At 38.3% G+C, this 25,997-nt stretch overlaps 2 protein-coding genes and 1 long non-coding RNA gene across 11 annotated transcripts; 1 reads left to right on the forward strand and 2 right to left on the reverse strand.

Moving 5' to 3' along the window:
• Positions 1 to 200: 200 nt before the first annotated feature.
• LOC143878444 (uncharacterized) lies at positions 201 to 2,921 on the reverse strand. Its single transcript, XR_013250967.1, has 2 exons — positions 1,118 to 2,921; positions 201 to 975 (listed from the first exon to the last, which is right to left on the reverse strand). It is a non-coding gene; the product is annotated as an uncharacterized LOC143878444 (long non-coding RNA).
• A 2,316-nt stretch (positions 2,922 to 5,237) lies between these two features.
• LOC143879949 (protein NRT1/ PTR FAMILY 8.1-like) lies at positions 5,238 to 19,124 on the forward strand. 4 transcript variants are annotated; one of them, XM_077382672.1, is made up of 5 exons: positions 5,238 to 5,446; positions 14,825 to 15,015; positions 15,093 to 15,310; positions 17,138 to 17,688; positions 17,984 to 19,124. In XM_077382672.1, the coding sequence occupies exons 2-5, from the start codon at positions 14,910 to 14,912 to the stop codon at positions 18,816 to 18,818; spliced, it is 1,710 nt and encodes a 569-aa protein (XP_077238787.1). In that variant the 5' UTR covers positions 5,238 to 5,446; positions 14,825 to 14,909; the 3' UTR covers positions 18,819 to 19,124. The 4 variants fall into 4 exon arrangements, with proteins under 4 accessions (XP_077238787.1, XP_077238788.1, XP_077238789.1 ...); XM_077382673.1 differs by having other exon boundaries at positions 14,831 to 15,015; XM_077382674.1 differs by lacking the exon at positions 5,238 to 5,446 and adding an exon at positions 5,491 to 5,629.
• Positions 13,410 to 25,199, reverse strand: LOC143879947 (Pentatricopeptide repeat (PPR) superfamily protein). 6 transcript variants are annotated; one of them, XM_077382658.1, is made up of 4 exons: positions 22,883 to 25,199; positions 22,675 to 22,784; positions 19,358 to 19,480; positions 13,410 to 13,562 (listed from the first exon to the last, which is right to left on the reverse strand). In XM_077382658.1, exon 1 carries the CDS (start codon positions 24,997 to 24,999, stop codon positions 22,909 to 22,911), a length of 2,091 nt encoding a protein of 696 aa, XP_077238773.1. In that variant the 5' UTR covers positions 25,000 to 25,199; the 3' UTR covers positions 13,410 to 13,562; positions 19,358 to 19,480; positions 22,675 to 22,784; positions 22,883 to 22,908. The 6 variants fall into 6 exon arrangements, with proteins under 6 accessions (XP_077238773.1, XP_077238772.1, XP_077238769.1 ...); XM_077382657.1 differs by lacking the exons at positions 13,410 to 13,562; positions 19,358 to 19,480 and adding exons at positions 19,983 to 20,397; positions 21,800 to 21,900; XM_077382654.1 differs by lacking the exons at positions 13,410 to 13,562; positions 19,358 to 19,480 and adding exons at positions 19,983 to 20,769; positions 21,800 to 21,900.
• Positions 25,200 to 25,997: the final 798 nt, after the last annotated feature.

Genomic DNA, 25,997 nt, shown 5'->3' on the forward strand with positions numbered 1-25,997 from the left:
AATCCATCATGAATCCATACACCACACCAAAAAGAGATTCTGGCCGCTCGATCAAAGCCTGAAAAATTGAACGGTTGAAATGCTAATATTTTAAAATTCTAAACATAAAATCAGTGGTCAAATACACCCACAAAGACCACTTAGGTCCCTAAATCCCTTCTCTTTTCCATTGTTTCATAGTTCATATGAGTCATAAGAACTAATGAAAAATTCTGATTACCAGAGAAATAGGGTGGCAATACATATTGACTATATGCCAAATTGGAAATAATTTACTTTTGATAAGGTATTTTGCTATACTTTTTACATATAAAATCAGATAAAGAACATTGTTTGGTGTTTGCAATGAGAGCCGCAAAAGTTCTTGCAATTGTTGGAAACCTCTTTCTGTTCTCTTTCTCACTTCAACCCAAGCAGACAAACACTCAAGGTCATTCAAAGCTCCTTCCCTTCCACAAATCCTTCCTTTCCCATCCAAGGAAACTTCTCAACAGGAAAAGTTCAGTCTTTCTGCAACCCCAATGGTACCAAAGCTGAACCATCCCCAGGGGAAGGAGACAAATGCAAGCAGGAACTGCTTGGAAAAATTGCGATGCTTCAAACCTGAAAGGTACAGAATGACAGTCATCTTAGATGAGTGCTTGCGTATCTAACTCACTTCGCTGAAGATGCCAATGCCGAGTTTGATGAGATTGCAGAAAATTCTCTCAAACGACTTGAAGAAACCAGCGACCGGGTCTGTTTAGCTTGATTTTGTTCCTTCAATACATAGAAATAGATGGCGTCTTGCCAAATTTCAAGGTCTTTTGCTCCGTTTGTATTCAGCACATAACGGAGACTTTAGAGAATCTGATGCAGACCTTTGTACAAATTGCATAGTTAGTCAAGCGAGAAATAGAGAAGAATGAGATAAAGTTGCCTGAGTTTGAAGATCAAATGGATACCGACTGCAATGAAGGCCTGCTCTTCAAGAACCTGATAAAGAAGGAACTTAAAGGTCAAGCACAAGCTGAGGAGGAAATACAGAAGCTCAGAGAAATCACTAGAGAATGCAGGATAAAAAGTTCGGAGAAACATTTATCTATCATTAATTCAAAGGCCACGTTTGGATACTCACGAGATATAGATTTGGATTTCTCACATTTGCAGTTGAGATTTGGACATGGATCAGATCCTTAGATTTCCAAATCAGCTACAACAGTGGAAAAAAAAATCTGATTTAGAAATCTGTTCTGCAAGACATTATTTGGAAATCAACATTTGTGGCAATTGCCTTCACCCTTGCTGCTCCTCGACCTTGCTGCTGCAGCAGCCAGACATCTCTCTCTCTCTCTCTCTCTCTAAATAGCAGTTGGACTCCACCTTAAGGCTTATAAAAGGCACCAGACATTTCCACATAGAAGTGAAAACTTTAGCAGAAGCGAAGACATTGATCGTGATGCCCAGTAAGTTGGACCTCGAGAACCTGCCCAAAATACTTCCCCAAGGCCACCACTGTAGAGGATGTCCGTGCATGAAGAGGGATATCATAGAATCTAATCCAGATAGACCTTGCACCATTGTTAAACGCGGGCAACCAAGGCTGAAGCGAGAGGAGATACGTGCCCAGAGCATCACCTCCTCTACGCAAGATTGAAGAAGCTTGAGGTTCTGTATCAAAACTGAAAAGCATCATGGTAGGGCTCAGAATAAAGGGTTTCTTTAACTGAGGTACACCCCATAATCTTTTAGCCCAAGCCCAGCCTCTTTCAAGAGCCGTGAACTATTTTTCATACTTCCCAGCAAGCAGCTTCTGAGGGCCAACCTGCGATCCACCAATTGTTCCGACGGTACTTCAATCTCCAGAAATCTTTTGGACTCAGATTCCAGAGTAAAATCGGCCTTATCGACTCTGGGGAGCCCGGCCCTACCAGAAGCTTTTGTCTTTTTTGCCATCGAACATTTCCTGCAATGGCTACGCATCCCAAAACTATTGTATGCGCATTCAAAGCATTTCCAGTCACTTTCAACCTTGGTGGGGGAGAAGTGCCTCTTGAATCCTTCCAATCTTCTTCCTAGATTTGTCCTCAATCCGGAGTCAGGCTTTCTAAAGAAAGCATCTCCCTCTAATCTCCCAGGGGTTCTAGGGTAAGACCTTGGGGAGGACCAGTGGGATCCGATATCACTTCTAATTAAGACACCAATGGATCCAATATGGAAAGTCAGAAATGAAGGGTCCATGATTTAGTGATGCACTAGTTTCTAGTTAAGACATTGATGGATCCAATATAGAAAGTCAAAAATTAGGTTCATAAATGTAGATTGAACACTACCAAGAGTGCAAGTGGCATTCTGTAATTTAAAATTTTAGAAACAGCACACAGGTCAATGTGAGTAAATATATAATGTACCAAGTAAATGGTCGGGTTGCTCGATACCTCAACCCGATTTTCAGTCAGGTTATAAATTCCCAACCTGCAACCCAACCCAACCTGGAAAAATTCAACCCAACCCGCCCAAAAATCGGGTTGAACCCGGCCCGAGTTGCACCCCTAAAAGCCACAATCTGGTACCCTACACACTACTACTTCTACATTGTTGAATTGGCAACAATAGTGGTATGTCCATTCATGTCCATGAACCCACACCAGTAACTGAACTTCAAATAAAAGTAAGAACCAACAAGGCATTGTAGGCAAAATAATCAAATTTCAGCAAAGAGAAAACAGAAAAAGCTTTGTATATATAAATACAAAAATGCATGCTCTCTATAACTCAAAAAAATAAAAATATAAAAAATCTTTTGGCCAATAATTCTGCTTGGTATCACCAATGTTCTAGATATTTGCCTGCTGTAGCAATGATGTCACTGTAATAGTGACATCATTGCATCTGTTCCATTATCAAGTATCAAAAGCTTTTTTTATTTTCAGGATGGAGACACTGACCCTAATTGTAAAACGGAGGCACTGTAAGAAGGAAAGAAGACAGAAGAGCAGCTGACAGAAGAATCAGCAGAAGAGAGGGGAAATCTGAACGAAACCCTATCTCTGAAAACAAAAAAGAAAACACTCACGTTTCTCTATTGTGAAATAAATTCGTGACAGAGAAGGAAAGGTTGGAGACCAGATTCCAAGGCAAAAACTCTCCTGGAAAATTATTTTTATGAAATATTACTGGGCCCAATTGTGTGGGAGAGAGCAAGAGAAGCAGTGGGAGGAGACATGAGGTACAGTGTTGGAGTGGGAGAACACGATAAATCCCTAAACCGTTGATTGTTTGGCAGATTTTGTCTTACTCATTTAATTCATCTGACATGGCTCTCATCACATGCAAAAGCCGAGGACTAAAAATGGCTTTCCACAGAAGTGGCTACCAGATCCCTTGTTAACACTTAAAACTATGGTTTCAAATTTCGGTTTCAGAATGCATTTCACGGAAACTGAAATTTCGGACTAAATCAAACAAAATCAAACCAAGTATTATTTTATCGATAAAGGTTTATGAGCAATACCCTAGATAGCTTATCAGAGCAAACTCATATAAATAGGGTAGGTAGCTATGTTGTTTGAGTTATGTTACATATTGATTTTATAGGACCTAACATAGATAGGGTGTCCCTAAGAAATCATCTCCATAGGATCATGGTAGGCTTTGATTTGTGGAGTTTTAAAATGGACGTATAGAAAATGGGTCCATCTTGTGCTTCTACAGATTGAATGGTTAGGACAATTGTATTGAGATGATTTGTTAGGAACATCATATCTATGTGAGGTTCAATGAATGGGTTGGATGAGTCAAACAACATGGGAGATGGTGACTTTATAGTGGCTTGCTCGGATAAGTTATCTGAGTTATAGCACAGAAACCTCGGCCCCTATTTTATATTGTACAAAATTTTGGTCTAAATTAGTAATTTCATACTGAAATTTCGAGAAAATGTTAATAATGAATAAATTCCAGATTTTTATTTGGGCTGAAAATTCAGGAAAACAAAATTTCAACCGAAGTAATGTAACGTTCCGGGTAATATTGATTTCGATTTCGGTCGAAATTTAAAAATAAAAATAATAATAATAAAAAGCTTTCAAGCTAGGATTGATTACTTGATTTAAAATTCAGTATATTGGATAATGAGGCCTGCTAAATGACTAGTTCAAAGCCCACATCATCTGAACTAAAGAGAGGAGTGCCAATGTTAAAAGTAGGGAGTGTAGATAAAAGGGAAATGATATGTTAGCCCCCTTTTCGTACTTGGGACAGCCCTCTCTAATGTAAATGAGTAGTCCTAAAGACACTAGAGGGGGCTGTCCCAAGTAAAAATAGGAACGAATATAACACTTCCCTAGTGAAAAATATACTGGTCACTTTCTTTGACAACAATGATGTCATAGTCTTCTGTATTAGTATTTAATTTATAAATTCTCAATTTTTTCCATTTTTCTGACCTTAATTTGCATTTCAACGAATGAGCTTACTCGGTTGTCACCTTTCCTTGCCAATATGATTTGCTTTACTTAATCTAAGTACTGGCCGGCACTCGAGAGTGACTATACATGTATTTTACTCAGTTCTGATCCATAGAAAAATGGTATGTTGGAAGCCGTAGTTAGGCATTTACGCAATCTTATATTTGATTCGCTTTTACTTAATCACAATTAAATGGATTCTTACACTCTATCACTATCATGCAAAACCGGTATTTGGCGAAATTAAATATTCGCCATTTACCAAATTTCGGAATTTCGGTGATCTTGGTCCGATATTTCAAGAAAATGCATTTTTTATTATTTTTTTAAAAAAAACGTTACAAAATTTCGGCCGAAATTTCAAAATTTCTGTCTGGAATTTCGAACCGGAGTACCAAATTTCGACCGAAATTTCGGTTTCCCAAATGTCCGAAACGGTTACCGAAACCGAAATTTTAAACCATGATCACTATACAAATGGCAGCAGACCAATCTGTATGACCAATATGTATGATAGTTGGTAAGGTCCATCGCAAAAGGCTTTTCGCAGCTGGTCTGCCGCACTAACCTCGGCAAATCCCTAAAAAAGAATAATCTTTTGGAAAGTTTTTCTGAATGGTCTAGATTGCGAATGTTTTTTTTTTTTTTTTCTTAATTTACTTTCAAAAAGTTATAGAGATTATCTCTATACACCGAAATTGTGTGATAGAGATAATCTCTATACCCCAAGTGGGGACCAAATAAGTGTCATTTAGGAAGCAGCGTAAAAGTGACTTTCTTGGTGAGGCTTCACTTTTTGTTGCATTGGTTGTGATTTTCTTACAACAAAATGCTCTCTCTCTCTCTCTCTCTCTTATTACAACAAAAGCAAGTCTATGGATTTTGTAGTTTTTGGTATTTAATAGTGGGTCTGGTTTGGCTCGCTTTTTTCCTCTTGACTAAACAAACTCCAACTTTCCCGCGTCTCTTGGAATCTTTTACAGGATCACTTCCGCTTGGTATGTCTCGTAAACAAGTCAATATTTAGCTTTTTCTATTTTTATTTTTTGGGGTTTGGAATCAAGATTCTATCCAATATGAAACCGATTCTAGATAGAATTTCTCACCTGGGTTTGACTAAAATCACTTAAATCTCAGTGCCCATAACTCCATTGCAGTTTGATTTCTCTAATGATGAATTGGTGAACTCTCTTCTCTGTGTTTTTATATTTTTATACTATTTAATTTCTTGCCCCACAATTCCCTTTTTTCTCTAATGATGGATTGGTGAAATCTCTGGTCTGTGTTTTTATATTTCTATATGTTTTTATTTTTTTTGCTTATTTTGGGTATTTTTAATTTGATTTTGATTGGACATAAATTTCAATGATTTTTTCTTAGATGGGTTTGGCATATATCATCACTTGCGGAAGAAAATGTTGTGCTTATTTGTTTTGATTTCAGCTTCTTCATTGACTTTGTGCAATTCTGTGATATGGATATTTTTCGTCTGTTATTGGGATGCTGCATTAATCTCATGAGATACAAGTTTGAGTGTTTTGAAGAATTTGTGATTTCAACTAACTCAAACTTATATGATACATAGTGATTTAGCTTAAGAGTATTCCGATACGATATACATAGATCACACACACACACACACACATATATATATATATATATATATATATATATATATATATATATATAATGCCAATATGCCAACTATAGTTGTTGAGAGACATTAAAATACAAGGAAACTCCATGCTTTGTTGTATTTTTGTGGGTGTTTTTTCAAGCTAATATTGTTAAATTAAGAAAGGAGTAGTTTTAGTTGATCTGGGTCTTCTAGGAGAACCGGTATTTTTAGATCTTGACCTCTCAATTGTTAGCTTTTGATTTTCAAAATATTATATTTTGGTAAAAATGATGTCTTGGAAAATGTTTTCTTAGTGTGTTTTGGAAAAGGAAAAACTTTCTTTTAGAAAAAGTTACTTTTTGCAAGAGAGAGAAGAGTGCAAAAATAGTGAAGCAAAGATAGTCCCGTATTGCTTTGGAGAAAAGTTGGAGAGTAGCGTATAAAGCTTTACTCTTTTCTCTTCTTTGTTTGGTTGCACATTGGGTTGAACCCATGGGTGGACCCACGGGACGGTGTAACGCACCATTTGCACACGCGTGCGCGGCATGGGAAATGGGTTATAGGGCGCATAGTGGCGCTTTTTTTAGGCGCACTTTGCACTAGATTGCATGGGTTTTACACAAGCCAACGGTCACTCCAGGATTGATCTGGACCATAGAGACGTGATCTAACGGTCATAATTCAAACCCGCTGAAAGGATGTCTGGAAATGGTGTTTTCCAACGGAAAAAGCCACCAGAAGCTCTATAAAAACAGTAGAAAATGCCCATTCTAGATACAATTCGGATTTCTACTTTGGCTTACCAAAAACTACTGTCTCTCACTCAATTACACTCTCTTTATTCCCCTACAAAGTTACTGTTTTTTCCAATTTAGAAATACTATCAAGTATCTGTTTTCTCTAGAAACAGAACACTTGGATCTCAAATACTTGAAAAATTCAAAGGTGATTCAGGCTTGGTTCTGTTCAGTGCAGAACGTCATCAAGCAATCTGTTTGGAACCGGGCTTCATTGTATCATGGAGGCAAGTTCGTTGTCCCCTTTGCACACTACTGGTGGGGGCGAATATCATCTTAAGGAAAGCGTTTACGCTCCTTGAAGCATCTTCCTATCTTATTCTTTTTCATTTCTGTTACTCCACTGGTACATTTTCTTCAACAATCTTAAGACGATATTCTTTTTGGAGATCTTCATAGTGCAATCAATGAAGCAAATGACCAAAGACTTTGTGAAATTAGAACTCCTCAACAATGGGAACTTTAAGAGGTGGCAGGAGAAAGTATATTTCATTCTCATCACTCTCAAAGTGGTACATGTTCTTACTTCACCCAAACCGGCAGAAGTTGAAAATAAGATGCTTGCCCAAGGCCGTAGAAGAAGGAAGTGGGAACGAGACGATTATCTATGTAAATGGTATATCTTCAATGCTATGACCGATGAACTGTTTGATATCTACCATAGCATGGATTCGACGGGAGCATTTTGGACGGCTTTGGAGGCAAAGTACCTATCGGAAAATGGCGGCGCCAAAAAGTTCCTTGTAAGTCATTTTTAAAATTTTAAGATGACTGATGATAAGTTGGTAGTGGATCAAGTTCATGATATCCAACATGTCATTAGTCAAGTTCATCAATAAGGGGTAAATCTTGATGATACCGTCATCATACCCTCTATTATTGACAAATTGCCACCATCATGGAAAGACTTTAGAAAAAGTCTTAAACATAAAAATGAGGAGATGTTCCTTGAAGATTTGATTCAAACCCTCCAAGTTGAGGAAGAATCAAGGCTTTGAGACAAGAAAGAAGATTTTGCACCACTATCCTCTAAAGTTCATATGGTGGAGAATGACAATATGGCAGATTCAAACCCCCTTCTCAACCTTGGAAAGATAATCTGAAGAGGAAGCATCAAAAGCGCTTGTTTCCAATGTGGAAAATGGGCCAAACTATAAAAAGGACTGCCGATATAAAAACTCGAATAGTCAAGGAAACAAAGATGGAAACAAAGAAAAGTTTGTTACCATGATATCCGAGGTTAATTTCCTCGAAGGAGAAGATGCTTGGTGGATCTATTCGGGCGCTACAAAACATGTTTGCAAAGACAAAGACGTATTCATGACTTATGCTCCAGTCGAAGACGGAAATGTTCTCTTCATGGGAAACTCCTCAACTGCAGAAGTCAAGGAAAAAGGCAAAGTGGAACTTGAATTCACTTCTGGAAAGATCCTTACTCTTACTGATGTATACCATGTACCAGATGTTAGGAAGAATTTTGTTTCTGGTAGCCTTCTTAATAAGAATGGCTTTAAACTTGTATTTGCGTCTAACAAGTTTGTACTTTCCAAGGGCGGGACATTTGTAGAGAAGGGTTATATGCATGAGGGCATGTTTAAGATGAACATCGATAAAGTTAATGATTCGGTTTACATGATTGACTCTATTTCTTTATGGCATGATAGATTAGGACATGTTAACTTTAGAAAAATGCATGATATGGTAAAGTTAGAACTAATCCCTAAACGTGATGAAAGCATAGTAGATAAATGTAAGATATGCATGCAAACCAAAATAGGAACTAAACTCTTTCCTAGTGTAGAAAGATCTACTACTTTATTACAGTTGGTACATAGTGATATATGTGATTTACATAGTACTTCAACAAGAGGAGGCAAGAAGTATTTTGTGACATTTATTGATGATTTTTCAAAATACTGCTATGTATATCTTTTAGGACATAAAGATGAAGTCTTACATAAGTTTAAGACTTATAAGACAGAAGTAGAAAACCAAAGTGAATCTAAGATCAAGTGTATTAGATCCGGTAGAGGAGGGGAATACCAATTTCTTGAATTTTGTGATAATGAGGGAATACTACATGAGTTTTCCGTCCCTTATACACCACAACAGAATGGTGTCGCGGAAAGAAAGAATAGGACTATAATGGAAATGGTTAATTCCATATTAGTCAATTCTGGTTTAAGTAAGGGGTTTTGGGGTGAAACCTTACTAACGGCTTGTCACGTCCTAAATAGAATACCAAATAAGAAAACTCATGTAACACCCTATGAACTTTGGAAAAAGAGAAAAACTAACTTAAGTTATCTGAAAGTTTGGGGTTGTAGAGCCATAGTTCAAGTACCCAAACCTAAGAAAAGAAAGTTAGGTGAAAGGGGCATTGAATGCATATTCAGTAAAGCCTATAAAGCCTATAGGTTCTTAGTTATAGAACCAAATGATTTATTAGAAATGAATATCATTATTTAGTCTAGGGATGCCACCTTCTTTGAAAACAGGTTCTCATCCATTCATAGATTAATGGATTCAAATCCACCTATAGAGTCTTCATTAGAGTCTCAAGAGGAAACAAATGAGGTATCTAATGAAATCAGGAGAAGTAAAAGAGATAGAAAAGAAAAAACCTATGGTCCTGATTTTGTAGTCTTTCTTGTAGAAGGATCAAGAGATAAGGTTTCCACTTCTACTATGATAGATCTAAAAGTAGAACCTGATCCAAATACCTACGAAGAAGCCATTAAATCTCAAGATGCAGCCTTTTGGAAAGAGGCCATCAATGATGAAATGGATTCCATCATGGGTAATAGAACTTGAAAATTAGTTGATTTACCTCCTAGATCAAAACCCATAGGTTGTAAGTGGATCTTCAAGAAGAAGATGAAAGTAGATGGAACCATAGAAAAGTTTAAGGCAAGGTTGGTTGCCAAAGGCTTCACACAAAAAGCTGGAATAGACTACTTTGATACATATGCCCCAGTTGCTAGGAACTCAACCATTAGAGTCCTAATTGCTCTTGCCTCCATATATAACCTTCACATTCATCAAATGAATGTTAAAATAGCATTCTTGAATGGTGAACTTGATGAAGAAGTATATATTGATCAACTCGAAGTTTTTATTATACCTGGTCAAGAGCGTAAAGTATGTAAGTTAGTCAAGTCTTTATATGAGCTTAAACAAGCCCCTAAATAGTGGCATGAGAGATTTGACAAGTTCTAGTGTCAAATGGTTTTAAGATACACGAATCTAACAAATGTGTATATAGTAAGTATAAAGGTGAAAAATGTGTCATCATATGTTTATATATAAATGACATGTTGATCTTTGGTAGTGATATGGATAGTATCACAAGAACCAAAGAATTTTTGTCATTGAATTTTGATATGAAAGACATGGGTATTGCAGATGTGATACTAGGTATTAGAATCATAAGGGAGGGTAGCAACCTTATCCTTACCCAATCTCATTATAATGAAAAAGTACTTAGGAAATTTAATCACTTTGATTGCACACCAGTTTCTACATCTTTTGATTCAAATTTAAGATTATATCCTAATACTGGTAGGTCTACATCTCAATTAAAGTATGCTAGTGTCATAGATAGTTTAATGTATGATATGACATGTATTAGACCTGATATAGCATTCGCAGTTGGAAAATTAAGTAGATTTACTAGTAATCCTAGTAATATTCACTGGAATGCTATGAATAGGATATTAAAATATCTAAAAGGCACTATAGACTATGGATTGTCATATAGTGGGTATCCAGTTGTATTAGAAGGATACACAGATGCCAGTTGGTTAACTGAGCGTGTTGATCATTCATCAACGAGTTGATGGATATTCACTCTTAGTAGGGGAGCTGGCTCCTGGGCTTCTAAGAAGCAAACTTGCACAACTACTTCCACCATGGAAGCAGAGTTTATTGCATTGGCCTCTTGTTGTTAAGAGGTGGAGTGGCTGAGGAATTTGCTAATTGAAATTCCTATTTGGCCTAAACTTATGACATCGATATATGTGCATTGTGATAGTCATGCCACACTATTAAGGGCTTATAACTATGTGTACAATGGTAAGTCCAGGCATATTGGACTTAGGCATAGTGTTATTAGGCAGTTACTTACTGATTGAGTAGTAACTATAGATTATGTGAGATCAAGCCATAACTTGGCTGATCCATTAACAAAAGGTCTTGTAAGAGATTTGGTGTTAAAAACATCAATGGGAATGGGTTTAAGACCAATAACAAATGATCACCAATGATAGAAACTCAACTCAACGCTTAAAAAGACATCAGGTCTTAAGTTCAATGAGCCCAAGTACATCATATAGAGTGATTGCAAGCACTATACATTATACAAATGCCATCACAAGGGAAGTGCTTGGTACCTGTAATGTGCAACGGAGGAGGTTGAGCATTTGGGCTCTTAATAGGCTTGTAACCAGGTTGTTAGGATGCTATAGTTACAAGGGCGCTCTTAAGCCTACCTATGTGAGTGTGAAAGTGGTGCTGCTTCCTATGAGACATGGCTAGTCTCTAGAGCAATCATAAAACTGAGATACAGACACATGGCTAATACACATGTCGGCTTATAAGAATCACCTGAGGAGAAGAATCTCTAGTTCAAAGATACGTCTACTATGCAATTCTGGTCAACTTTGATGTCTTCTCACTAAGTGAATGTTCAAATCGTAAGATACCTTCATTTATGCTTAAGAGTTCTAAGTATGATGAGACAACTTTTGATTTTGAAAATGATGGGGGATTGTTAGATTTTGATTTTCAAAATATTATATTTTTTCAAAAATGATGTCTTGGAAAATATTTTCTAAGTGTGTTTTGAAAAAGGAAAAACTTTCTTTTAGAAAAAGTTACTTTTTGCAAGAGAGAGAGAAAGAGTGCAAAAGTAGTGAAGCAAAGATAGTCCCATATTGCTTTGGAGAAAAGTTGGAAAGTAGCTTATAAAGCTTTACTCTTTTCTCTTCTTTGTTTGGTTGCACATTGGGTTGAACCCATGGGTAGACCTGCGGGACGGTGCAACGCACCGTTCGCACACGCGCGCGGCATGGGCAATGGACTATAGAGCGGATAGTGGTGTTTTTTAGGCGCACTTTGCAGTTTGCTCGCTGCATCTTTGCGAGGAGCGATTGGAGCCTTAGATTTTTTCAGATTTGATCTGAGCCATTGGATCAAGATCGAGATGGATCGGTCATATGGATAGATCGAATGGTTCGGTCAGGTTGGGCCTGAGTTCGGGCCCAACGGTTGGCCCAGCGGGCCTAGAGGCTCCAACGGATGGTGCATGAGCCGGTGCGATCTGAACCGTCGGATCGTAGTGCAACGGCTAGTGGATGATGACCGTTGGGTTGTGTCCCTTCTACACAACGGTCAAGAGCCAAAGGGTGCAATCTGCACCGTGGATGAGCAATCTAGAGGTTATGGAGTTGGAGGGGTTTTACACAGTCAACGGTCACTCCAGGATTGATCTGGACCGTAGAGATGCGATCTAACGGTCAGAATTCAAATCCGCTAAAAGGATGTCTGGAAAGGGTGTTTTCCAACGGGAAAAGCTACCAGAAGCTCTATAAAAACAGTAGAAAATGCCCATTCTAGATACAATTCGGATTTCTACTTTAGCTTACCAAAAACTACTGTTTCTCACTCAATTACTCTCTCTTTATTCCTCTACAAAGCTATGTTTTTACCAATTTAGAAATACTATCAAGTATTCTATTTTCTGCAGAAACAAAACACTTGGGTCTCAAATACTTGAAAAATTCAAAGGTGATTCAGGCTTGATTCCGTTTAGTGCAGAACATCATCAAGCAATCGGTTTGGAACCGGGCTTCATTGTATCTTGGAAGCGAGTTCGTGGTCCCCTTTGCACATTACTGGTGGGGCCGAATATCGTCTTAAGAAAAGCGTTTACGCGCCTTGAATCATCTTCCTATCTTATTCTTTTTCATTTCTATTACTCCACTGGTACATTTTATCCGACATCAATTACATGTAGCCAAGCAGAAAAGGAGGAACTTCAGAATCCGATCATCTTTGTGTTTAGTAATTGTTTTAAATTCTCTGCTGATATTTTTAGTTTCTAAGGTTTGTATGTTTCATGAAGCTATTCACAATTATATTCATGCTTGCCGTCTGATATGACTAACATTTTTCCCATGTTTCTTTTTGAATTTGCTAGACAAAAACAGAGTAACCATGTTTATTATTAGTTGGGCAAAGTAATAAACTATAACTGGGTCCAAAGGTGGGAATACATGGTTGGGTTACCGCTTAAATCCCAAAAACATCCCCCTTTTATTTAGAGGACTGTAGTTGCTTAATTCATATCCATTTTGGGACTTCTTACATGGGGCTTTTTTGATAATTTTTAATTTGGACAATATCGAGAATGCCTTGGTTCCTTTATATGCATTGTCATTCTCAGATAAAGTCATAGAATGCGAAAAGTAGGGCTGTCACAACTCACATCACTGCGATATCCAAAGAACTGATTTTTTTCCCCTCAATTCTCTTACTAAACTTTCCTCATTCTCCCACATGAAAGTACACAAAATAATGAAATATTGTATTTACTTATCTTAATAAGAGTTCACATCCTATTAACAATGCTGTTCATTGCATGCCAATTGCTTCTTGCGCGAGATTCCACCATAGTTGGGACTGAATCAGTAAGAGAACCTGCAGGCAACAATATCTATTGAACAAAAGTTCAAATTCTACTAATCCTTAAACCTCCTGGTCTACTTAAACATAATAAAAATTTTGAATTACAATCCAATAATACTAACATTGAGACCTCAGTGAAAAATGATATTTTGCTTTTCAAAACTGTGATTGTAACAAAAACAAAAGGGCATTGCAATCAAACAGTACTAATTTAGTTAGATTGGCTTGTCTGTGATTCCAATTTACTATTTCCCACGCACTATCTATAGAGACAAAGGGGTACGAAGCACATGAAGTATTTGAATCAAGTCTGAAATTCATAATATACAGAATGTACCAACTCAGAATCATACCTTGTGAACACAGCAGGAATTCCTGCGTATTTTTGGGAAAAAGTTGCCCATAAATGTCAGATACAATTCAAATAACTTTCGCTGTTTTTTGTCAAAGTAAAGATACTATTAAATGTATACGTTGCAAAACCACAAGATGGGTTGTTTGTTCCATGAGAAACAGGTATCAACCAAATCACATGTTAAATGATTGCTCTCAGGCAGAAATGGGTTGATAAATTGAAATGGTATGTATAAGGTTTCATTTATTCCTGCGTCTCAATATTAATATAATGGGTTTACTATAATAATACCAGTTACAGTAGACAAATGGATAATGAACAGAGATGAGAATGTGCCTAAACTAGACTGAATATCCTAGACCAAAACATCACACCATTAGAGAAGAAACTTTGGGAGGGCTAGAGACATGAGGATGCTTGAATTGACTGAACTCGCTCCGTGAGAAGTCAAACCAAGAAAAGGACTGAGGAGTTTTGGATCCTCTACATAGTGTATCCAAATGTAAAACCCGCATACAGCCTATGCGGAGATTTAATTGTGGAGTAGAATTGGGATTATTTCTTCGAGGAAATATTTTGTTTTCACTTTTCACTAGGATGACATTTCGTGTTTGTGTCCTTCAGCTAATGCATCGTTTCATTATTGCGTGTAATTTAAGTAGTCAAGACTTTTATGAGTGTCTTTCTTGGTAGACGCCTTGAGTGCATTCCTGGTAAGAACAACTTTGTTTGGATCTTAGGCGTGATCTAGTGATATTAACGCAATTTCATTCAATGATTATACTCTACTCTGATTCTCTTAAATGTCCTGATCAGTTAGTAAAACTTTGATTACCAGGTTACAATTGATGCAAATGCCCTTTTCTGCTTTTCTCATTCATACACTTCCACTTATTATAGGCATTTGTGAATGATGAAGTTACAGGTGAAAAGGTATAAGGAACAAACAAAGAAAATCTTCAGAGTATCGAATTGATAAATCTGTGGAAGAAGGCTATACTTACATGGAAGAAGACCCTATTTACACAAAAGATGGGACAGTGGATATGCATAACAATCCGGCTGTCAAGAGTAAAACAGGAAACTGGAAAGCCTGTCCCTTTATTATTGGTGAGTTATACCCATAATACAATGATATTCATTCCTGCTATAGGATTTAATAACAGTAAGGTATGCGTTTTCTATAGGGAATGAATGCTGTGAAAGATTGGCTTACTATGGGATGAGCACAAATCTGGTGGTTTATCTGAAGACCCGTCTCCATCAGGGAAATGCTACAGCAGCCAATAATGTCACAAATTGGTCAGGGACATGCTGCATCACACCGTTGATCGGAGCCTTTATAGCTGATGCCTACATGGGAAGATATTGGACAATTGCTTCTTTCTCAGTCGTCTATGTCTTTGTAAGATTGGATTATGATTCTTTTTTAACATACTTGCTAACTATGATTTGTGGACACGGAAACGGGTGTCGCCTGTCCACACGGACGCGGAGTGTCAGACACGGTGAACCCCCAAAATTTAGAAACGGAGACACGGCTAAAATAGAAAGTATATATATATATATATATATATATATATATATATATATAACAACAAATATTAGTTAAAGAAGAGCTAAAAAGAGTTTATAATAAAAGAAGAGCTAATAATAAAAGAGGTAAACACAATATGCAATAATAAAAAAGAAAACGGTTGTAGAAAAGTTATCTACACACTAGCTTAAAATACAGTGGGAGCACATTGTTTGGGTGATCCAAACCATTCATTTGATGGACCCTCACATAGATAGGGTGTGCCCAAAAAATCAGCTTCATAGTATCATCCTAACCCTTCAAACTGTGGAGGCAAAAAATGGACAGATTTGTGAAGATTTATACACATCCATTTTACCTCCACAAATCGTAGGGTTGGGATGATACTATGGAGCTGATTTTTTGTGGACACCCTATCTATGTGAGGGCCAATCAAATGATTGGTTTGGATCACCCAAACAATGTGGGCCCCCACTGTATTTTAAGCTAGTGTGTAGATAACTTATCTTCACTGCTGTGTAGAAACCGTTTTCTCATAATAAAATAGAATGTCACACTTGACACAGCACAAAAACGTGTCCACACAGCCAAATTAAGTCTAACACTTATGGCAATACATTTAAAAGTGTCCAAAGGAGTGTCGACACGGGCGGACACTCGTGTCGTGTCGGACACAGCAGGACATGCGTGTCGGCAATAAATTCAAAGTGTCGGCTAAATCATAGCTTTTTAAGTGTTTAAAATGCTTCATCGGAAATGTTTTAAAAAGGCTTAGGCTCAACTCCACTCACTGAATAATTGGGTCAAGTGAAAAAGATAACAGCAATCTTGAAACAGAAAGAAGACAACTTAATTTGAATTATTGGAGTACCTGATATATCAATTGAGTAATTAGAAACTCACAGTACCAAACTTGCAGCGTATGCTTTTCAAATCCAAAAATCTTGAATGCATATTCTGTAGAGTTCCAAGCTCACTAATTGTCAGGGACCCATTGAGTGCAAGCTGAGTTTGAGTCTATAGAATAGTTACCAGACTGGGAAACGAATTTGGGAATTGAAACGTGAAATGGGAATATGAAACACGAAGAAAAAAATAGAGGGTAAATGAGAAACGAGAAAGCGATATAAAATCATATGAGAAACTCATTGAGAAAAATCTTGCAAATGTTTCAGAAATGAAAAAGAAACGTTAAGTGAAACACATGAAATACAAGGCAAACACTATGTATGTATGTATGTAGATTTGAAATTTGTTAGTTTCAAATTTCTACGTGCTTTTCTGCACAAATACATGATTTTTTTTTTCATAATTTTTATTTAACTTAGAGGCATACATAAATGAATTTTATAGGCTCTTTACATATTTTATTTTTTCGCATAGTTTATTACTTATTTTTGTCTTTTTTACTATAGATACTAGTGTTTTCCTTTTCAATATGTATTCCAAGTATGATTTCTACAAAAACGTTTTTTATACGTTTCACATAACTTTATCACGCGTTTCACATAAGTTTCTCACACGTTTCCCATGTCTTTTACATGCATTTCGGAAACGTTTCCCCAAATTTTTTCCATGTTTCGGAAAGATTTCCGAATGCCGAAAGCGTTTCCGGCAACTATGATATGAACTCTATAGACATTGAAGTTGTTATTCTTTACTCCATAAACATTTAAAGTTTTCTATTGGTTGCAGGGCATGACATTGTTAACAATGTCAGCATCGATCAGAGGGCTACGTCCACCATGCAACAATGGTGTCTGTCACCCCAAGAAAGCACAAAGTGAAGTGTTTTTTTTAGCACTCTATCTCATTGCTCTGGGGACTGGAGGAATTAAGCCCTGTGTCTCTTCTTTTGGAGCTGATCAGTTTGATGAAAATGATGAATATGAGAAGAGAAAGAAGAGTTCTTTCTTCAACTGGTTCTATCTGTCAATTAATATCGGTGCCCTTATTGCTTGCTCTGTCTTGGTTTGGATACAAACAAATGTAAGCTGGGGATGGGGTTTTGGCATCCCTGCAGTGACAATGGCAATTGCTATTGTGAGTTTCTTCTCCGGCACCCGGTTATACCGACACCAGAAACCGGGAGGCAGCCCCTTGACAAGAATTTTTCAGGTCGTGGTTGCATCATTTAGGAAGTTTAATGTAAAAGTTCCGTCTGACAAGTTTCCTCTCTATGAAAATGCTAAAGAGGAGTCTGCTATCCAAGGAAGTCGTAAGATTGATCACACAGAAGAGTTCAGGTAAGTGTACACGAGCGCCTTTTAGTTGTTGTGGATTATTTTGTAGAATGAGATCATTTTTCTTTGATTGAAGTTTTCTAAGCCTCTTAGTTTATAACTCGTACTGATGGTTTAAGGCCTTCCAAAGAGGCCTTGATGTTCATTAGCTAATGAGATTAACTTAAAATAACTTATTTTCAAATGAGAACCAATCCTGGTGGCATCCAAACAGGCTTTCAATTTTTCGTCCTTAGATAAGCACTTTATATTCTCTTTTTCATTCATTGGCATAATCTGTAGTAATCATTGCGACCAGGTTCTTCGACAAGGCAGCAGTGGTGACAGAAACAGATAACATCAAAGGCGTGGTGGATCCATGGAGACTCTGCACAGTGACCCAAGTCGAGGAGCTCAAGGTTGTAGTGCGGTTGCTTCCCATATGGGCAAGCGGCATAGTTTTTGCCACCGTATATAGCCAAATGGGCACCATGTTTGTGTTACAAGGCAGCACCATGGATCTTCACATGGGTAAGCACTTCGAAATCCCTGCGGCAACTCTATCCATCTTTGACATCATCAGTGTCATCTTCTGGGTCCCAGTCTACGACAGATTCATTGTGCCAGTTGCGAGGAGGTACACTGGCCATGACCGTGGCTTCACCCAGCTACAACGTATGGGCATTGGCCTTGTCATATCCATATTCTCCATGTTGTCCGCTGGAATCCTCGAACTAGTAAGGCTCCGAATGGTGAAGGAACACAACTACTATGATCTCGAACATCTACCCATGTCGATCTTCTGGCAAGTGCCGCAGTACTTCCTCGTAGGGTTAGCTGAGGTCTTCAACTTCATTGGGCAGTTGGAATTTTTCTACGATCAGGCACCCGATGCCATGAGGAGCATGTGTTCCGCGCTCTCACTTACAACTGGTGCTGCTGGGAACTATCTGAGCACTGTCCTTGTCACAATTGTCACAACTATATCAACTAAGGGTGGGAAAGTTGGGTGGATACCGAATAATTTGAACCAAGGGCACCTTGACTACTTCTTCTGGCTTCTCGCTGTGCTTAGTCTGTTGAATTTTGCGGTGTATCTCTTGATCGCAAGGTGGTACACGTATAAAAGGCCAAAGGGGGCTGTTCGTTTATAGCTGTAAGATGGTGCGTGGATGATGGCCATGCGTGTTTGCCCGTGGAGAGCTTCAGTTTCAGGCATGGATTGAAGACCAAAGGGAAAGTGGTTATACATTTATAGTTTGCTTTGCGTACTTTAAAGTTTGTTTTTACAGGTTTTACAAGTCTTAAGCATCTGCAAATTTGGTAGCAAGTGTTACTGAATTTCTTTAGACTCATTTCATTTGCATCGAAAGAAGACATGCATATCTTGGAGCTGATGAATTTATAGAATATAATATGGTGTATATAGAGCAAATATGTATACAAGATGTGTGTGATCATTCCTCTATATTATGCAAATACTAGTAAGAAGAGCATGAGGTGATGTGTGCATGTGAGAGGATTTTTCCTCCAGGCTCTGCTTCTTTTTACGCAAAATGGATGTTAAACAACTAAAATTTGTTCTACGCCCATTTTACGTTGAAAGAAACAGAGCCTGTGAAAAAAATTTCCTGGTTTTTTCTGCCGCCATAAATGATGATGGTAAAGTTTCAAGCACAGAAATATAGTATACCTGAAAGCAACGTTGGCTCAGAGAGTTAAGAGGGTCCAATTCGTCCGATATTATCTTATATTTGCAGTATAAGATCTGAATCTCTTTGGGACCGCTGTCTACAAAACAGTTTTGATCCAATATCTGTAGATTTGAGAAATTTGTGAGGTGTTCAGAGCCGTTGATCTATTAATCCACCACCAGCCTGTAATTAGGCATTAATCCCATGCTAAAAATAGATTGTCCGATCGACAAAGATTTGCAAAAATGAAATGTTAAATCACTTTCGAATTTTCCTGGTAAGAAACACTCCACAAACACTAGTGTGTGGCTGGGATGCTGGGTCCAAAACTATTTTGGACCTTTGGATCCCATAAACCCAATGGTTGAATACACTACACAAGCACCGATTTGTGTTAGGGAAGGTGGGTCAAAACTATTTTACACCTGGGTCCCCCAATCCATCATGAATCCATACACCACACCAAAAAGAGATTCTGTCCGCTCGATCAAAGCCTGAAAAATTGAACGGTTGAAATGCTAATATTTTAAAATTCTAAACATAAAATCAGTGATCAAATACACCCACAAATACCACTTAGGTCCCTAAATCCCTTCTCTTTTCCATTGTTTCATAGTTCATATGAGTCATAAGAACTAATGAAAAATTCTGATTACCAGAGAAATAGTGTGGCAATACATATTGAATATATGCCAAATTGGAAATAATTTACTTTTGATATGGGAATTTTGCTGCACTTTTTACATATAAAATCAGATAAAGAACATTGTTTGGTGTTTGCAATGAGAGCCGCAAAAGTTCTTGCAATTGTTGGAAACCTCTTTCTGTTCTCTTTCTCACTTCAACCCAAGCAGACAAACACTCAAGGTCATTCAAAGCTCCTTCCCTTCCACAAATCCTTCCTTTCCCATCCAAGGAAACTTCTCAACAGGAAAAGTTCAGTCTTTCTGCAACCCAATGGTACCAAAGCTGAACCATCCCCATGGGAAGGAGACAAATGCAAGCAGGAACTGCTTGGAAAAATTGCGATGCTTCAAACCTGAAAGGTACAGAATGACAGTCATCTTAGATGAGTGCTTGCGTATCTAACTCACTTCGCTGAAGATGACAATGCCGAGTTTTATGAGATCGCAGAAAATTCTCTCAAAGGACTTGAAGAAACCAGCAACCGAGTCTGTTTAGCTTGATTTTGTTCCTTCAATACATAGAAATAGATGGAGTCTTGCCAAATTTCAAGTTCTTTTGCTCCGTTTGTATTCAGGACATAACGGAGACTTTAGAGAATCTGATGCAGACCTTTGAAGAAATTGCATAGTTAGTCAAGCGAAAAATAGAGAAGAATGAGATAAAGTTGCCGGAGTTTGAAGATCAAATCGATACCGACTGCAATGAAGGCATGTTCTTCAAGAACCTGATAAAGAAGGAACCTAAAGGTCAAGCACAAGCTGAGGAGGAAATACAGAAGCTCAGAGAAATCACTAGAGAATGCAAGCTAAAAAGTTCGGAGAAACATTTATCTATCATTAATTCAAAGGCGTTTGGAGACTCACGAGATATAGATTTGGATTTCTCACATTTGCAGTTGAGATTTGGACATGGATCAGATCCTTAGATTTCCAAATCAGCTACAACAGTGAAAAAAAAAATCTGATTTGCAAATCTGTTCTGCAAGACATTATTTGGAAATCAATATTTGTGGCAATTGCCTTCACCCTCGCTGCTCCTCGACCTTGCTGCTGCAGCAGCCAGCCAGCCTCTCTCTCTCTCTCTCTCTCTCTCTCTCTCTCTCTCTCTCGTACAACATGAGCATCAGGATGGTTGATGTGTTTTATATCCAAAACTCAAATCCAAATCCAAATACTAAAACATGATGTATCCAAACGTGGCCTTACTGGTTGTCACAATTGTCAATGACACCATTTCTTCGTCTGAGTTGGATTAGTACAAAATTGCATTTTTTGGAGTGATGTCAGTGGGTTTTCTTGCCCAGTATGTTTATGAGTAAAGTATGTCACCAGACCTTGAAAAAACAGAAAGATGACACAGAGAAACAGAAATGCAAAGTTTTTCCTTTTTCCCTTTCTTGTTCATGGATGCAACATTTCAGATTCTCACAGTATTGTAAATAATTCGAAGTAAAACATGTTGATACTAAGGGCATGATGAATATAGCATGATTAAATAAACCCGAGCAAGTTCTTTCCTCTGAGGTTTGATACACCAAGCTGTCTTTACTTTTGCATCAAGATCTGATCTTGGCAATATCTGCCATTGCCAAGACCATGAAACTGAATTACCAGATCTGATGCTCCATGGGGATTTTCATTTGAACAGAAGTAGACAAGGGAATTTCCTTCCAATGGTTCTGAGAAAGTAGTGGAAATTTTGGGAACAGAGAAATGGTGTTTTTTTTTATAACAGAACAAAGTAGAAATGCGTACACATTATGTACTTCCAACCCAGAAATCCCAGGTGTGTAGATTTCTCTGCGGTTTCTGTTCTTACGACTACCAACACCATCAGAGAACAATCCCCTTAAGTTCTGCCAAACACAATACATAGCACAGATTCAGACAAGGAGTTGGGTAAAGCACCAAATGAAGCTATTTTGAGGCCAGCCACCAGCATTATAAATACATCTCAATCAGATCTCTAGCATTTAACTGAATTTGAGTGTAAATATAAGCACAGAAAATGGGGTAACCAAAATGCAAACATGTTTTAAACCACCTTTTCTGACCACATCTATCATTCTGTTTTTTTTTTTTTAATTAACAGAAATTTTATTGAAAAAAAAGGGGGGACAAGATGTCTTCTGTTTCCAACATATGAGCATCATTTACGAAACTAAATAAACATTTTGAATCAGTGATAAGATAACATGATAGCGATGACAACTGGATATAAGTAAAGAATATCAGATTGTGCAATTTATGGGTTTATTTCCACAATCAAATGGTTCATAAATGCTTCGTACTTGGGTCCGTCCTTGTAGTGACAGGAGTTGAAAAAGTTGATCAAGTAGTTGAAATAAATTTTACATGATATCCGATCTAGGAGATCAAGATCCAAAGGCATTCCATCCTCCAATCCTTCAAACAAGGTATTTTTTCATTGTCCTTCACCTTTAATCAGATTTGTGATTTTTCCTTGGTTCTATTCCTTCCAGAATCAAGATCCCCCACCCCCCTTTCATGAATATTAATAGTTAAATACATGTAGCAACAAAATATTGCTTTCAGGAGAATAAGGTACCGTGTAGAAAGATACTGAGCAGACTACAAATATAGTATCTAGAGGAAGACATCATCCATACCTCCAATTCCTTAGAAAGGGTACGTGTGTTGTTCGAAAATCACAGCAATCTGGATGACATATTTAGCGCTCATGAAGTAGCTCTATGCAATAACAGGTCCTTACAAGGAACTACACAAAATACAAGGCAATGATTAGGATCAGGCATGTAACCTCATAAAACTATAGAAATTAACCCAAAAAGCAGATCATAAGTGTTAAATGCTCACTTGCAAGAGAATTTCTTATCAAACCATCATGTCAAAAGAGTTGCATTGCTGAGTATCGCCCTTACTAGTATGGTCCAAGTAATGGCATTCGGAAGAAAACTCCCATCCAATGCGTTATCCAATAATGTCATGGCCTCAGAGAACATATTACAAGAACAAAACCCACTAAGGGCAATGTTATAAGAAATGATATCCGGCTTTAGTCCATTTCCTAATATTTCAGTCCAAATTTCCGATGCCTTTTCACAGTCACCAACTTTGTAAAATCCATCCATAAGCGTGTTATATGTAACAAGATTTGGGGGACAGTTCTTACGCCTCATTTCTGAACAAACCCCCAAAGCTTCTTCTACTTTGCCCGCTAAGCAAAGCCCATGAATGAGAACATTGTACATAACAACATCAGATTCTAAACCCATTTTAATCACTTGATTCCACAATACACGAGCACCGTCGATCTTTTTGTCCCGACAGAGACCATTCATTACTGAGCTATACGTGACCAGGTCTGGTTTCCAACCTTTCCCAAGCATCTCCTTCACAAGATCAGAGGCCTCAACAAACCTTTCCACTTTACATAGACCGCTTATCAGAGTGTTGTAGGTGACAACAGTAGGAATGCAATCATTGGAAACCATTTCATTGAAGACCCGGAATGCATCAACCATTTTAGATGCCTGGCAGTATCCATTGATAAGTACAGTATATGTCAAAGAATTCGGTTTGCAGCCGTGCTTACCCATCTGAACAAATATGTGAACTGCATCATCTAATCTTCTTTCCCTACACAACCCTTTTATCATTGACGTGTACGCATAAACGTCAAGATCTCCCCCTCCATCTTCAGCTTCCTTTAGAACCTGCAAGGCCCTATTTGTATAACCCCTCTCGCACAGCCCGTGAATCAAAACCCCATAAGTTGTTGAATCAGGAGAACAACCACTCTTTTGAAAGCTCCTCCAAATTGAAATGGCTTCTTCTACCCTACCATTTTCAAACAAAGCCTTAATAAATATATTGTAAGTTACAGTATTACGACAACCCGCCCTTCCCACCGAATGCCACAACCCAAAACACTCATCGATCCTCCCCACACGGCAAAACCCATTAAGCAGCGCATTACAAGTAACACTATCAGGAACTGACCCAGCCTCAATCAGCGCAAAATAAACCCTCAATGCCCCTTCTACATTCCCTCCCTCACACAACCCATGTATCATAGTACTATAAGTAAACGAATCCGGTCGTTGCCCATTCCTCATCATCCTATGCCATATCCCCACACTTTCATCAAACTTCCCACACTTACACAAACCATTCAACATAACATTGTAAGTAACCACATTAGGAAAAACACACTCATCCCTCAACAACCTCTCCCAAATCTCCATAGCATTCCCAAAATCCCCTTTCTTGAAAAACCCATCAATCATTACATTATAACAAACAACATCCACAACCACCTTTCTCTCATACATTTCATCAAACACCTCCAACGCATCCGAAAAATCCCCATTTTTCAAAAACTCCCCAATCAAAGTACTATAACTAAAACTATCAGGCTCAATCCCACTCCCCCGCATTCGATCCAACAACCCCTTAGCCCTATCAAACTGCTTCCTCTTACACAAACCCTTAATCAAAACATTAAAAGTCTGCAAATTGGGCGAAAGCCCAACAGTTTCAAAGTACGCGAAAAACGATTCAACCCTATCCCACTTGTTTGATCTTACAAATGCATCTAGTAGGGCATTATAAGATCGAATTTTCGGGCGACATCCAAAGATTGAGTTCATGTTTTGGAAGATTTCTAGGGCTTGTTCTGGCATTAATGCGGCGGAATAGGCTTTGATGGCGGCGAGGGCTTCGTCTTCGGAGAAACGGAACTGTTGGGGGCGGATTAGGGTTATGATTTGGGGGATGTGAGGGGAAGATTTTGGGCCTTCGGAGGCGACTTTTCGGAGAATGTGATTGAAAATTGGAGGGGTGTGGGCGTAGCCTGGATGGCGAGAAGCGGCGTGGAAGATTGAGAGTGCTCGGAGTGGGTTTTTCTCGGCTTTGAGGAGTTCCAAGACGTGTTTTGCAGTGAGGAATTGGGGGAAGGAGAATTTGGCCATGGAGAGTGGGGTTTTGTTGGGGTTTTCTCATTTTCTTGGTTTAGTTTGCCATTTTGCTCTCCTTTGTTATTCTCTAGTCTCAGGCACTATGGCTGATAAAACGGGATTTGAGTTGGAAGTGTTGATATCGACACTTCCCTGTCTCTTTTTCTAGGGTTTGTTTGGTTACATAACATTGGGTGTCCTAGGGTTGGGGATTTATTGGTGCTACGTCACTAAATAAGGACAGTTTCCTCTCACCAGGCATTTTATTGGTGCCAAGCAAAACTACCTACTTCTCTCCTCGACACACACACACACAACAGGAACAGTTGGTGGGCCCAACAGAAACTGTTGGTGGAATGGTGGGCCCATCTTTGAACAACGTAGACCCCGCCCATACCACACCATAGGATAATCCAAACCGTCCATTTGATGGGACATAAATGTAAATAGGTTGCGTCCCAAAATATCATTTCCATAGGCTGATCCTAGCCATCCGATCTAAATAGAAACTACATCTTATGCAACCTCTATAGATTGTAGGGTTGTGATCATCCTATGGAAATGATTTTTGGGGCACAACCTCTTTACATTGTGGCCCATCAACTGAATGGTTTTGGATCATTCTATGGAGTTGGTCGTAAAGTAACATTAAGGCCCCTCCACAACATAGGACGATCCAAGTCATCCATGGTTTGGATAATCCTATGGAGTTGGTCATACAGTAACATTAAGGCCCAATCGTAAGCCCCACCGATATTTTTCCAAATTGAAGCGTAATGTCCACAACATAGGATGATCCAAGCCGTCCATGGTTTGGATCATCCTATGGTGTGGTTCGTACAGTAACATTAAGGCCCAATTTAGGCCCCACCCATATTTTTGAAAATGAAGTGTACCGTCCAGACCATAGGATGATCCCAGCCGTCCATTTGATGGGCCATAACGTAAATGGGTTGTAACCCCAAAAGGGTTGGCCCATCAAATGAATGGTTTCGATCATCCTGCGGTCGTAC

The sequence above is a fragment of the Tasmannia lanceolata genome, unplaced genomic scaffold, assembly GCF_043159265.1.
Source record: "Tasmannia lanceolata isolate RefF3 unplaced genomic scaffold, GAP_Taslan_0.1 ptg000006l, whole genome shotgun sequence".
NCBI lineage: Eukaryota > Viridiplantae > Streptophyta > Magnoliopsida > Canellales > Winteraceae > Tasmannia > Tasmannia lanceolata.